We start from the raw sequence: 15,123 nt of genomic DNA on the forward strand, positions 1-15,123 counted from the left end.
CGGTTTGTCCCTGTGATGGGTGGTATACAATTGTACACTAGTATCTATAATACTCTGTAGTTTGAAGTGCCCTATCACCAGCTCTAACCAGTGTATAAACGTTCAGGACCTTTGTGGTCAGATTTTGTAGGTAAACAACCTGCTTGCTACGTTTCCCTTCTCATAGTATGTTGGTCCAGTGTCCATTAAGTTGTGTACTGCTTCTTTAGTAAGTAAGGTTTCCAGTTCCCCTCTGACACAGATCTCTAAAGACTCTTCTTAAACCATTAATTTTATCGTCTAGTTTTCTTTTATATTCTAGTTCTTGTGTGCTATTTCTGCCTATAGGTTCAATTGTTTTGTCTTTAGCCAGTCTAACAAACCTTTGTGGTGTGATTTATAAGTTCTCCCATAACCACTGCCTTGGGTGCATCCCATAATATGGACCAGGATATTCCCTCGGTTTTCTTTTCTTTCAGGTAGCTCTCTACTGCTTCTCTTATACGTGCTCTAAGGGTGGGTCCTTAAATGCTATTTTGTTCATTTCCCGCATTTGGGAGAGACATGGTGTGAGAGGTGTTCTCTCTCTTGTCATTGACACCAATACGTGATCAGACAATGCTTGAGTGCCTATTTTTGTTGCTCTCACTAACTGTGGTCATTAAGATGAGAGAACGAAGTAGTCTATTTTAGAATGTGGTATATGAAAATTAGAGTAGAATGTGTAATCCCTTTCCCCAGGGTATTATAAGTGCCAAATGTCTGTAAGATTCTGGCCTCAGATCCCAGTTCTCAATAATGTGGGACCTCAGTTTGCTGTCATGGTGAGCCATATCTATCCAGGCCAGGGTAAAGTGCAACATTTAGATCTCCTCTAACTGTTAGAGCCTCAGTTGCAAAATGGAATCTGGTGGGGAACAACCAAGAATAGAAGACTTCCCTATTTTTATTTGGTCCATAAACTAACATTATCTCATTGGACCAAACAAACAAACCTCGTGGTAATTCAACCATTCTCCCTTCCTTGTCTCTGTGAACTGTTTCTAATTGAAAGGAACACCAACACGATAAGTATTGCTACACATTTGGTCTTAGTTTGTGCGGTTGAGTGATTTTATAATGGATAGTTGCATGATTTAAGCATTTTAACATCAGCTGCCATGGGATGGGTTTGTGTAAGAGTGTAATAACAGCAGTCATCATGTGCAACTAGCTGAGAAGTACTGTGTATTTTCTCTGAGAATTTAAACCCTCAGTGTTGAGGTTCAAGACGGTAATGGTTCGGTTGCTATCCCAGCTCATTTATTACATTCAAATTTCTCTTTTGTGGCCCTTTAAGGCATTCTTTTATTTCCCTTCCTCCTTCATATCATTCTCAGATATTATACTCTCTTTCTCAGAGAATCCCTGCTCCAAATAGTAAACTGTCTCAGTATCCACCCCAAGCAAAATTCAACTTCAACAAAAAAATAAACATCACCCATCCCTTTTTGTAGGCTATCATGTGTTAAATGCATCACAAAGAAACTTAGCAATCAATGTTTTTTTTTTTTTAAAACATTGGACGAATTCGATCCATCTCGCTACTGTGGGTTGGGAAAGCGGTGTGTGAGTCCACATCCTATTCACCTGCTGGAGCCAACCATCCTTATGTGCCTGGTTCAACATCCCCCTGCAGTTACTATGTTGCTGGAGACTTTAGTCCAACCACCCTTCATACACCCGTCCTCTTCTGGCCCGACAACAACCGCTCAGGCTCGCCATGCCTAGCCTCCACTGTGCGCTGTTGGTGCGGAAGGAGAGCTCTAAACTGCTTCCTTGTCCACACTCAGGGTACGCCTTCCACTCCTCATCAGCCCGATGGCTGCTTTGTTTTTCAAAGGAAGGCCACGGCCGCCTCGTTTTTACCACTGGGGCCTCACTCTCTCCCACAGCTCACTTTCTGTCTGCCAGGACCAGACTTTGCATGCAGGAGTAGGATGCAAGCCCAGCTGTAACACTGCTGACTTTTCCATCAGTGCAGATGGCCATGCCAATGCCTTTCTTATTGGTATGTCATGGCGCCAATCTTTAAGTCTTTTGACAAGTGCACGCTGCATCAGGTGAGTTTAAAACCTGTTTCCCCACTTCCCATCTATAAATCATGGTTTCAAAGGTTCTCCAATATTTCACCCTGCAAGTGGTCTAATTGCTGTAAGCCTTTAAATTCAGCATATTCACAATTATCATGTGTATGGATAATGAACCACATAATGTAACTGAAACTCCATTGGCGGAAAGCCTGTGCCACTTAATTTGGGGTGCTATGTATAAAAGTCATATAAAGAAGTGGAAAGCATTGTTGCAGGCTTTGTGACTAGGTTTGCACAAAGGTGGGATAGGGCAGGCACCAGGTGATCAAGAAAATGAGGATACTCTGGGAGGCATACAACATTCTATTAGTGTAGTATCAACATTTCTAGAAAGTGTTTGGCTGACCACATACCGTGTGAGACTGCCGGTGACCACAGGGCGTGGCTGGGGCCCAAAAAAAACAGACCCCCAGAGTGGGGTTAGATTATCTCCATGCAGATCTGTGTGGTCAGTATTTTTAGGTTTAACACAGCAAAAACGTTTTGTTATGAAGAATACACATTACCCATGCATAAACACACCTCCAGTCATCCCTGTGTGCCACCAGCGTTATGCGGTGCTTTTCTTTACCGTTCAATGTCTTTCTCTATCAGCCGACTCTCATAGTACTGTGGGAGGAATCCTCATGTAAGATGGCTGCCATTGCATCAGTTAGACTCGGAGATGTCTTACATGAAGGGATTCCCCCCTTTAAAATAGCTGCCATGTACATGTGTGTATTCTCCTGACTATACAGGCGTTTTCATTTGATCCTCAAGGGAGTCCCCTCATCTAAGTTAGCCAGTCTGTCAAGGCGTTGATGCGAAGTCTGCGATCAGCAACAAGAGGACAGCGTGAGTTTGTGCCCAAGGGGATGTTTGAAGAAGAACATGTTGCGGTGGCTCTGCTACCAGACATTTTTATATACAATCAATTGTGATATGTGCTTCGTAGGGTTAGAATTATCCCTTTGACGAAACTGCAAGCAAGGAAAAGCATGAGGTACATATTGTGGAAGATTACCTCTTTAGTGCTAATTATGCTCCCTCATAGACAGAGAGGTCCAGGCTCTGTCCATTCAGGTGCCTCACATCATTTTCATGCTGAAAAGTAATATTGAGAGCATAGCTGGGATCTTACCCAGAGGTAAACAGGAATTCTATATAAACCAAACCATTATTCCTGCAGTCTTTTACACAAGCTGCTGTATCCACTGGAACCCACCGTCAGCTATATGTGTCTATGTAGAAAGCACCAAGAATTACAAGACCCATGATCAGTTTTTTACTGGAATATGAATGTCTGATACAAGGCAGGTCTGTAGCAAAAACCTAATGTGGCTATTAAACCATTGTTAGAAAACATTCCACTGCAGGACAGTGACATGTACATCGTTTCATACTTAATTACTGTCTTGATTCATATGGCTAGGCTGATACTTTGGTGTGTATAGAATTGCTGTGTAACCTTTTTGAGATCATAAGGTTCCCTTTGTGCCCCTCTGCCTGAGTTGATGAAAATCCTGTGAATTCAAGAGCATACAATAGCAACTTTTAATAGAGTAGCCTGTAGGGAGGCCAAAGAGTTTCTTTCTTCTGGTTCTCCATCAAAAATAAAGCCGCCCTCTAAATAGGCAATATATACAGTCTCCCCTTCTAAGTAGATGTATGTATAAACAAGCATTTACAATGCAAATTGGTCTCGAATTTGTGGAAGTTGGAGGCATTGCGGTTATAAATGACAATCAGGCACATGCATCAAGGTAGGATTTTGCGAGTCCTTAATTGTGATTATTAAGGAATCGCAATTAAGGACTCGCAAAAGCCTATGCATGTAGGAATTGCTATAAAAATAGCGATTCCTACACATTCTTATTTGCGCCTCGCAAATTGCGAGTCGCAAATAAGGAATGGCTTCCTATTCAATCCTATGGACCTATAGGCCCATAGGAATGAATGGGAATTTGCATGTGCAATTTGCGAGTACCAATTGGTCCTCGCAAATTGCACATGCAATTTCATGGTGCAAGGGTGTCAAAGGGACACCCTGTTGCACCCCTGAAATTGATCTGTGCACATATGTTGCGCACACACATGCCCTAAGGGCATGTGTGTGTGCAACATGAAACTTTGAAACATGCACTAAAGTGCAGTTTTAAAAGTTTTTGCAAATTACCATGAAGTTCAACGCGGCCGCAAACGTTTCTTTTTTCAAGCCGGCACAAAGTAAATAAAAAAAGAACACATCATTAAAATCCACAAGCAGAGAGAAACAAAAAAAAATCGTGTCATAGTAACACATAGTTTACAAAGAAAGTAGAAATAGTAGCTCAATTATAGTGCTTGCAGCAGAGGGACACTAGTTAAGTTAAAATGATCGAGACTGTAGCAGTAGTCACTTGGAACGCTTATGTACTCTCTTTAATCCTGACCCTTCATCTGGTTCACTAAGCATTCCTGCTCTCAGTTTTACACACCTGTGCCCCAACCTCTCTTCGTTAATTTGTATGTTTCCTCCCCTTTTTCCTGTACGTAATTATTTTTATGACAATGTAAACCCCTGACGTCGTAGGGTTTACTTTGTCGGTCGCATATCGTTTCTGGAGTTTATAGAGTGCTTTATTGTGTGCATTTATATCAAATGCATAACATTTATATTTTCTTTGTCCTGCATTTGTATACGGACGGGGGTGTTGTAAAAAGGCGTCGATACATTTTATTTAGAGTAACACGTTTACCACAAATAAAGACTGCTGTATAAAACAGAACAGATTTTAGACTTTCTTGGTAGTTAGATGTTATCTGCCATGCTATATTACCATGTAGCTGTTAATTCCTAAATGTATAATCAAACCTCCAGATTGTAATTTATAAAGGCAGTCTTGTCATCGTGGGATGGTGCAATCCCTTTCTGCCCACACCAATCTCTCTCATTCGTGTTAAGAAAACAAGGGACAATCACAGTTGGTAGCAGACTTACAATGACTTCTGTGGCCTAATGTGGACACTAGCACACGGTGCTCACCCGGTAATCTGCGCGGTCTGAAGGTTGTGTAGGAAAGGGGGCATTTGATGAACACTGGGGTGTCTCAACAGAGCCCACCATAGCACAGCCGAGCTCTGTAGACCCATCAGCGAGGCACAGCTTCAGCTGTCATCCAGTATGCGAGCAATGCACAGCCTGCATTGTGTAATACATAAGAGGTGTGCTAAAACATCAAAAAAGGAAGGTACTGAAAATATAAAAATGAGCACAAAATGCAATTCATCTATTAAACAGTAAAAGTGATAGGATACAGTTCCTGCTCACTTCTACTTGCTAATCTCAGCACGTTCCATTTAACACAGTGATCTCATAAATATATGAGGACAGAAACCGAATCAACCCAAAATACATGAAAATAAAAAGCAAGAGGCGCCGGTGTAGCTGTAATTAAAACTGCCATTCATCACTTGGCGGAATAATTCTTCTGCTGTGTAATAGTCTGTTTTCGCAGCTATGTGAAATGCACTGGCACCCTTGAATAGGGTCAATATCGCGCTGTACATGAACTAAAATACATAAATGCAGTGCCCTAAATTAAGTCCAGCCATGGTACGCTTGGACATATTATTCGGCATATGAAATTTCACAGTTACATTCGGGGTAAGCAGCTAAAGGGCAAATTGCTTCACCACACTCATGAATTCCCGTGAGGCTCTACATGAAAGGCATTTTACTTTCACATTAATAGACCCAAATCTCAAACATATACAACCGACTGATGGCGTTTTAAGACTCTGTATGAAAGCGAGCCCAGATTAAGAAAGCGATACAACGCCATAATACCGATGCAAAGTGCTATATAAATGGTGATAACATAGCACACCTGCTAGCAATAGCATTTACAAGGATCCAATTCAGCATTCCAACTTCCAGACATCAGACACATAATGGATTCAAAGATGCATGTGTGTGTTAGACGTAACATGAACTAGTTACTTTGTTCACCATTTGATCAAATCCCAGCTGACTCAAAACATCTATAAGGCTTTGGCTCGCAAGGGGGATGTAAAGCATGATAGAAATAAAAATACAATACAACTTAAGGTTTCCACCATCATGTGTACTGAGTTTTAAATTATTGTTGGCGATGGCCCATAATATGGCCATCGCCAGCATTAATGGCCCCAGACTGTTGTAGTTGGAAATATAAATCAATTACACATTCACATGAGTTAAAATCGTACATCTTGAAAAAAACTGACAAAGGCTGTAAAGTCATTAAAACACAACACTTTGGATAAGAACTGCGTGTTCAGTGTGTACCATAACTACTCTCACTTCAGCTGCGAGTTGTCAGATTCTCAGTTTGGGCGCCTGGGCCACTCGCTACGCTGAATGATGAAGCATGCTCACTCCGAAAACTCTCCCTAAGAGGTCAGACTAGAGACCAACGCCTACAGTGGGCAGAAATGCAGACGGATAACCAGACAGACAAAGCTAGACTCACCGAAGCTCTGTCCTAAGTGGGAAAGCACCCCTCACAGCCAGCCTTTCGTTGAAAGCATTTAAAAGGACGGCTTTCGAGAAGCCCAACATAGAGGCGCATTATCAAGCATTTTATTCCAACCCTCTGAATGCCTCCTCCCATATGAAATGCTTCTTGTACTAGGTAAGAGTGCCAACCTGCTCTTCTGGGGCTCCGGCTGATATTCTGCATCGCTAATCACTGCACCTTTTGGGTCCCCCCATCTCCTGCGGATCTACTGAACAGATATGAATACAAATGCCAGTAGGAAGGCAAACACCAAAATTAAAAGGCTGGTACCAGCAAAGGAATTTACAGATTTACAGGGATGTCAGAGCTCGGAAACACGAGTGCTTACTACAACAAGTAAAAGATAAAGTGCGGCGCTCATGAAACCTGTGCCGTGCTGAGAGTTTATGTATGTTACAATTGATTAAAAACATGTCGGTGGGAGAGCTGTGTCACAACAATTACAAACAAGCTGTGCACCCAGGAGAACTTATGGAGACCCTTGCAGCTTTGAGCAGCAAGGTGGGAGGGAACCAAGCTGTGTTTAAGGCTGCAGTGCCCATACGGGAGGAGGAAGAAGAGGCCATCACACGGTGTACAGTGTGATGGCCAACTAAAATGTTATTATTCCATGGAAGGTTTACAGTTCCTATATAAAGAAAAGGATAGCAATAGCCCGTGTATCGGCTATAGAGAGTCAGGTGTGTCTCCAAGGTCAAAGTGAGTGTGTAGAGTGGGGAGAGGGTACTCCTTTTTGTGATACTGAGTGCCCTCACACACCCTTGCGGATGTTTAGCATCATCATTGGGCACAATTGCTCTTCGTGGGGGTGGCGCTGCAGTCCCTCACGGGCCCTTGGTTAGGGGCTCTCTGTTGGAGTTCTTTTAGGAGTTGCCGCATTTGTGAGTGTGGGTCAGGGTGTGTTAGTGAGTGCAGGTATTAAAATTGAGACAGGGTCCAAAAATAGTTTAATTGGGAGGTCCCTGGTTCAAATTAAAAAATTGACGGGGATGGAGATGCACGGTAGTGCTTATTATAAGAGGGGAAACTAAACAAAATAATGTCCCACTTCTCTCAACCCGTATGGTGTAATAACAAAAAGTGCTATAAGAAAAGTTAGGTCAACATGTTTCGTGCTTTTAGGTGGTCCCTATTGGATCCAGGAGCGCTTCGTCAGGACCAAAAGAAGAAAGTTACAAGGGTGGGTTCGGGAAGAGACAACCCGTAATCCCATCCGTTACCTAGGTCTGGTACGCTTGACAAATCGTGTTCAGAATCCGTTATTATACGAAATTCATGTTCTCAGCCTAAGAGGAGACATAACAGGGAGAAAAGAGGGGTGGGGGGGAGGGAAAGGGAAGGGGGGGCGGGGGGGTTGGGAGGGAACGGGGGGAAAAAAAGACAGAAGTAGTTTTATATCAAGTTTATTGATATTACTCAGACACGAGTGCACAGGAAGTGCTGTAGTGCCCAGTGCATGAGAACCCACCGAATATTATACAGTGGTCATGCTGCTGAGGTGGCCGGGAAACCACCCAATAGGAATGGGCAAGTAGCCCAGGGGTGAGAGTGCTATAAAGGGAAGAATTGCGACACGCAAGGTGATGAAATTACATTGAAATATGCCCCTGAAATAGTGCTAAGTAAGTGCCGGTGTGCATCAATCTCGTCAAGAGGATAAGTGCGATGCTGCGGCGCCTGGGCATCACCTGGTAACAAGGGGTGGGTCTGGTTCTAATAACCCGGTTAAAGCTCAGGTCTTACGAAGTGGTGCAGAGGCCGTACGTATGCAAGGCTGTGGAGGATATACCAGTGAGAGCCTGGTGCGGAGTGACCTAGCTGTTGAGTGCACGGATAGAATGGTAACACTATGAAATACACCCCTCAGTTGGTGCTGTGTAAGTGCCGGTATGCAACCATCTAGTTAAGAAGATAGGTGCGTAGCTACGGCGCCTGAGCATCACCAGGTTATAAGGAGTGGGTCCGGTGACAACGAACAAGTAAGAGCTCAGGTCTTACGGAGTGAGGTAGAAGCCGTCCGTATACAATTGCTGTGGAGGAACTGTAAGTGGGGTACGGGTGCCGAGCGACCTGGCTGCTATGTGCACGGATAGTGGATCAGGCAGTAAGGTCGAAAATACAATCATATGTAAAAATAACATAAAGCGCGGGCGCAAGCCTACCCCCTCCTATTCAGTGGTGGGCTCCGTCAGCGTGAGCCGCGTGGTAAGGCTGCAAAATGCAAAAAGGTAAACTCGGTAAGTAAGCAGAGCAGGTACCTGAATGGAGGCAACTCCACTGAATAGGAGGGGGTAGGCTTGCGCCCGCGCTTTATGTTATTTTTACATATGATTGTATTTTCGACCTTACTGCCTGATCCACTATCCGTGCACATAGCAGCCAGGTCGCTCGGCACCCGTACCCCACTTACAGTTCCTCCACAGCAATTGTATACGGACGGCTTCTACCTCACTCCGTAAGACCTGAGCTCTTACTTGTTCGTTGTCACCGGACCCACTCCTTATAACCTGGTGATGCTCAGGCGCCGTAGCTACGCACCTATCTTCTTAACTAGATGGTTGCATACCGGCACTTACACAGCACCAACTGAGGGGTGTATTTCATAGTGTTACCATTCTATCCGTGCACTCAACAGCTAGGTCACTCCGCACCAGGCTCTCACTGGTATATCCTCCACAGCCTTGCATACGTACGGCTTCTGCACCACTTCGTAAGACCTGAGCTTTAACTGGGTTATTAGAACCAGACCCACCCCTTGTTACCAGGTGATGCCCAGGCGCCGCAGCATCGCACTTATCCTCTTGACGAGATTGATGCACACCGGCACTTACTTAGCACTATTTCAGGGGCATATTTCAATGTAATTTCATCACCTTGTGTGTCGCAATTCTTCCCTTTATAGCACTCTCACCCCTGGGCTACTTGCCCATTCCTATTGGGTGGTTTCCCGGCCACCTCAGCAGCATGACCACTGTATAATATTCGGTGGGTTCTCATGCACTGGGCACTACAGCACTTCCTGTGCACTCGTGTCTGAGTAATATCAATAAACTTGATATAAAACTACTTCTGTCTTTTTTTCCCCCGTTCCCTCCCAACCCCCCCCCACCCCCCCCCTTCCCTTTCCCTCCCCCCCCCCCCTCTTTTCTCCCTGTTATGTCTCCTCTTAGGCTGAGAACATGAATTTCGTATAATAACGGATTCTGAACACGATTTGTCAAGCGTACCAGACCTAGGTAACGGATGGGATTACGGGTTGTCTCTTCCCGAACCCACCCTTGTAACTTTCTTCTTTTGGTCCTGACGAAGCGCTCCTGGATCCAATAGGGACCACCTAAAAGCGCGAAACATGTTGACCTAACTTTTCTTATAGCACTTTTTGTTATTACACCATACGGGTTGAGAGAAGTGGGACATTATTTTGTTTAGTTTCCCCTCTCATAATAAGCACTACCGTGCATCTCCATCCCCGTCAATTTTTTTATTTGAACCAGGGACCTCCCAATTAAACTATTTTTGGACCCTGTCTCAATTTTAATACCTGCACTCACTAACACACCCTGACCCACACACCCACACTCACAAATGCGGCAACTCCTAAAAGAACTCCAACAGAGAGCCCCTAACCAAGGGCCCGTGAGGGACTGCAGCGCCACCCCCACGAGGAGCAATTGTGCCCAATGATGATGCTAAACATCCGCAAGGGTGTGTGAGGGCACTCAGTATCACAAAAAGGAGTACCCTCTCCCCACTCTACACACTCACTTTGACCTTGGAGACACACCTGACTCTCTATAGCCGATACATGGGCTATTGCTATCCTTTTCTTTATATAGGAACTGTAAACCTTCCATGGAATAATTATATGACTTTCAGGAGCACTGGTACAGGACCTTTTTCATTCGCTCCTAGTCCCCTCTCTCATTGATTGGTTGCAACTAAAATGTTATCCTAATGAAATGACCAGGGAGGGAATTAAGCACACAAAGGAGGGACATTTTCACAAATGCACCAATAACAAGCCAGCATTTCTAAATGCCACAGTTAGCAGCCAATGGCAATCGGTGGGCCTGGCAAAAGCTCACAGAGGAGATACAGCAGGCTGAGGCTTGACCTAAAGATCTGAGGGATTTGGCTACTGTCCCGAATTTGAGAACTTTTCCTTCAAAGCAGTGAGAGGGGTCTATTGCAAAGGGTCCATCACAAAAGTGAAGTGTGTTTCAAGATACATAGCAAAGTGATTTGTATGTATAAATGCTGGTTGTTGGCACTAAATTATTGACAAATATAAATGTAAAAACAAAAGTGTTGGAAAAAGTATTATGGGAGATTTTGCCACGTGTGAGAAAGATTAATCCTTGGAGGATTGCCATTTTGTTATAGGTAAGTAGCCTGTTGTTGCTGAACCACCCCATATGCATCCTTGTAATGCTGTCTTAAAAGTGAGCAAGACTAAGTGCATTTGTTAATAGTTTTACACCAAGATTTCCATTTATCTTGTCCGTGCATTTTTTTTCAGGTAGACCGACATATCTGAGTTTCTTTTTGTACTTTGTTTTCAAAGTTATTATACCTTTTTACAGAATTTGAGTTGATATTTTGAAATCTTTGTCTTATGATTGCTTATCAGTGAAGCATTTAATGTTGACTTGAATGCTTAAAATAGAACACCAGTATTATAGTATTTTTTTGTTTTGTATTTGCAAAAGGTTACAGCTATGAGAGGCTGGATGGATCTGTGAGAGGAGAAGAAAGGCATCTCGCCATTAATAACTTCAGCCGAAAGCCAGTGTTTGTTTTTCTTCTCAGCACCAAGGCAGGTAATCGAGTACTTCAACGACTGCATTTAATACCAAATATTTTTTACTTCCATGCACTTCCCTAGATTACATGTTATAAATGAGCAGAAGTTCAGAGGCAGTTGTCACTTATCTGAAATAGTCTTAGTTGCCTTTCTTTAATGGATATTGGACTGAATATAGCGATTAAATGTGGGTAAATCATTGAATTTCACCTATACTAATTTATGTTGCTTCAGAAAGAATTAAGGAACAGATAGTCAACTTTTCCTGAAAAAGAAAAACCAGAATATAGAAAACACTCCTGATATGTTCTCCACAGTGACTTTAAGCCGTATCTTATTCTTTCTAGTGAGTGCAGTCGCCTTCTGTAGGATTCCGTTTAGGCTCTCAACAACCCTGATTTAATTGATAATTTAAAGTTGGTACTGCTGAAATGTTTGTCCTTACATGCTGAAAAAATTGCAACGCCTTTGAATGCAGCTAAATGCAAATTCTCTAGCATTAGACCTTTTGTAGATTCACACCTTTTATGTGGCTGGGAGTCCCAGTAATTTTAAATGTAGCAGCAAACATTATTAACATTCACACGTCCATATATGTCTATATAATAGTGTTTTCAGTGGTACATTCAACTTAGACAAAAATGCTCAATCTCAAACTAATGTAGTAAATGTGCAGATTACTGCTTACTCTGTACTGCCCATCATAGCTCAGGTTTCTGCCACACGTCGTGATAGCAAGTCCCATCAGAGCTCTTCCCTTCTATCCAACATAGGTAAGAGTAGGATTTAAAGAAGGGATATCACATGTGACACAAGAATAAGAAATATTAATAATATGATGGATGCCCACGTTATCAAAAACAGCCAGTGATTCCAGTTCCGGTGAATTGAATCTCCTCGCTTCAAGGGATGATGCTGGACTTTTATGCAAGGTTCCAGAACTTACCCCAACGTTAACCTCTATTACTTTCATTACAGACACCAATTACATCAACAGCACCAACACATGGGTTTATTATAGCAATCTGCTTTCCAATTTGCCACCCAACTATATAGTCTGTTTCTGTTCTTCAAACAAGCAGGAATCCAAGTGGTTTGATCTCTCTGTGATGATTGAAGAAGAGGACTGTCCCCTACATCAATTTAAGGAACAATCAAATACGTTCAGTCAAGCCTATACTCTTCCTGGGATGACACTGGGAGGAGGGTAGTCAGGTTATACAAGCTGCAGCCACAGCCACAACAGTTCTCTCCCACCTAGAGAAAACATATAAACAACAGGCAATGCACTGGCCTGTCTTGCAGAATGTCTGAAAGCAAACTCTATTATATCTCTGCAGCACAGCACCACTCAGAAAATTTATCTTCGTCTTGCCCTACTTTACCAGACCAAGAAGAATGCAAGACTGACAAATTTGAAGCGAACGAGTGCCATGGCTGCAGCCTGTATTAAATCTGCCAACACAGTGGCCATTTTCGGCAAATATAGGCCAACGTTGCTTTTATATCAGCCTGCCACCTACAAATAAAAGACAAGATTCATTCTTAGCAGCAGAAATCAATCTTCTTGGGTATCATTGATGCAGCTATGGATGTAGTAAAGACTGCTTTCGATGTATCTGATATTGTTTTCCACCAGTTAGCAAGAGTAGACGTTCTGGGGTGCCAAGAATGACTCACGGATACCAAGTTTGGACCACGGGTGCAGAATAGAATAGAAACATGCCGTTTGACAGTGAATCTCTGTTTGGTAAGCTAGTTGATCAGGCTGTACTGCATACTAAATGGAATGCGTGACTGTTAGTTTCACAGACCACGAACCTTTTGTGATGCTAGAAGATGGAACAAAAGGCCATTCAGAAGGGGGAAGCTTTTATCAATAATCCCAGTTTCACCAATCACAGCATTGTTACAGAGAGCTGTATCATCGGCAGCTCATAAACCCGACAGCCATCTATCAGCAGTGGTGCATCTCATGTGAAACTTATATGCTAAGAGAGCATAGCTGTCCTGACAAAATGTCAATTTCTTGTACTCCTTGCATGAGATAATGAAAGACTGCTGGTACCTAGAGCTTATTTACTTGAGTAACACTCTTGAGTTTATGTAGGGACCACCACTAGTCCATCCAGTCAAAGAGACCCATCAACATATGTCCACCTCCAACAGGATATCTAGACCCTGTTACTCAAAGGGGCCAAGATACTCCCCAAAGGATAATAGAAAAAGTGGTTATATTTCCATTTCTTCCTGTTGAAAAATAAATCAGTAAACTATAACAGCTACCAGTAGTGAACAGGAGCTGGGCAGATACCTTCAGTAGATCCAGCTGTATATTGTGAGTTCTAGTCCAGGAAGCTCATTACCGTGCAGCATTTTCATATGGTTCGAGGCATGTGGGCTGCTGAATTCATATCTGTGCATAGATCGCCGCCTAGTGTTGGGTCCGGATGTTTGCACGTTGTTGTCCTGGAAGAGTCTTCGAAGTATCCTGGGATAGGTGACTCCTCCCCTGGACTACAGTGCGCATGGGCATCCTCTCCATCCTCAGATTGTTTTTTTCCGCCATTGGGTTCGGATGTGCTATCTTAGCTCAAGTTAGGAAAATATTTTTTCGAGGCCAAAAGGCCTTTAGTTTGCGTCGGTACTGTTTATCGATCGGGTTTCGATACAATCCTGTTAGTTTACTAACTTTCAGCACCGACTTTTTTCGCATTTACCTGTCCATCGACTACTTCGACGATGGAATCGAGGACGCCATTCAAAAGGTGTCCGGTATGCAATGCGAAGTACCCACACATAGACGTTCATCCGGTGTGCAACAAATGCCTTTCGCCGGACCACGACGAATCGACATGCATGGCCTGTGCCCGGTTCCGTTCCAAGAAGACTCTGCGGAATCGACGAGCGGCGAGACTCGAGGCGCAGCACGCGGCACCGGCCCCAACAGACATCTTCGACGAGGCCGAAGACGTCGAGGAATTAGAAGTCTTGCCCTCCAGTCCCGTTTCCGAACACGAACCCGGATCGGACGAGGTAGACGAGTCACTCTTCCACAGAGGTGAAGACGACACCGAGGTAGGAGACGACGAGGAGGCCTTAGGGGCCGAAGAGAGTAGCTCCAATGATGAACAAGGCCTACCTGTTCAAACCGTTGAAACACCAGTGCCACAGCCTATGGCTCCGGTCGAGGGATCGCCTTCGGGCCTTACCCGAGACCCATCCCGCAGTTCTTCGGCCCCGCCCTCGGGCCCGGCCTCGGACGTTCAGCGGCAGCCATTACTACATAAACAGGCTGGTTTCCCTACCACAAAACCGAAAGCTGCTCCGGTTCCACCGAAACCGAAACTGAAAGTGGCGCTGGTCGGATCGAGGCCTTCGACGCCAGCGCACCGCGTCGGCACCGACCGCACCAAGAGGGACTTCGGTGCCGAACTTGAAGCGGGCGACGTTGGAGTCGACAACCGGAAAAAAGCCATCGGCACCGACAAACCTGCTCGGCTACCGGCACCAACGACACCAAGGGCCGTACCGCCTGCTGTGTCTCGCATCGCTCCCTCGCCGACACCTAAGCCTCAGGTATCGAAGACTTCGACGGTGATCTCTGCACCTCGACTCGATGAACCGCCGGCGCCGAAAAAATCCACGGCCGCCTCTACCAGCCTGGCCGGTGCCAAAGCCTCGAAGG

At 44.2% G+C, this 15,123-nt stretch overlaps 1 protein-coding gene across 2 annotated transcripts in view; it reads left to right on the forward strand.

The window, feature by feature from the left end:
• CHD1L (chromodomain helicase DNA binding protein 1 like) overlaps positions 1–15,123 on the forward strand; it is a 251,044-nt gene that overhangs the window by 93,291 nt on the left and 142,630 nt on the right. For both annotated transcript variants that reach the window (XM_085623001.1, XM_085623002.1), the window contains exon 12: positions 11,341–11,451. In XM_085623001.1, coding sequence (XP_085479127.1) covers positions 11,341–11,451 — 111 coding nt within the window. The remainder of the gene's footprint in view (positions 1–11,340; positions 11,452–15,123) is intronic.

Source organism: Triturus cristatus, chromosome 8 (assembly GCF_964204655.1).
Source record: "Triturus cristatus chromosome 8, aTriCri1.1, whole genome shotgun sequence".
Taxonomy (NCBI): Eukaryota; Metazoa; Chordata; class Amphibia; order Caudata; family Salamandridae; genus Triturus; species Triturus cristatus.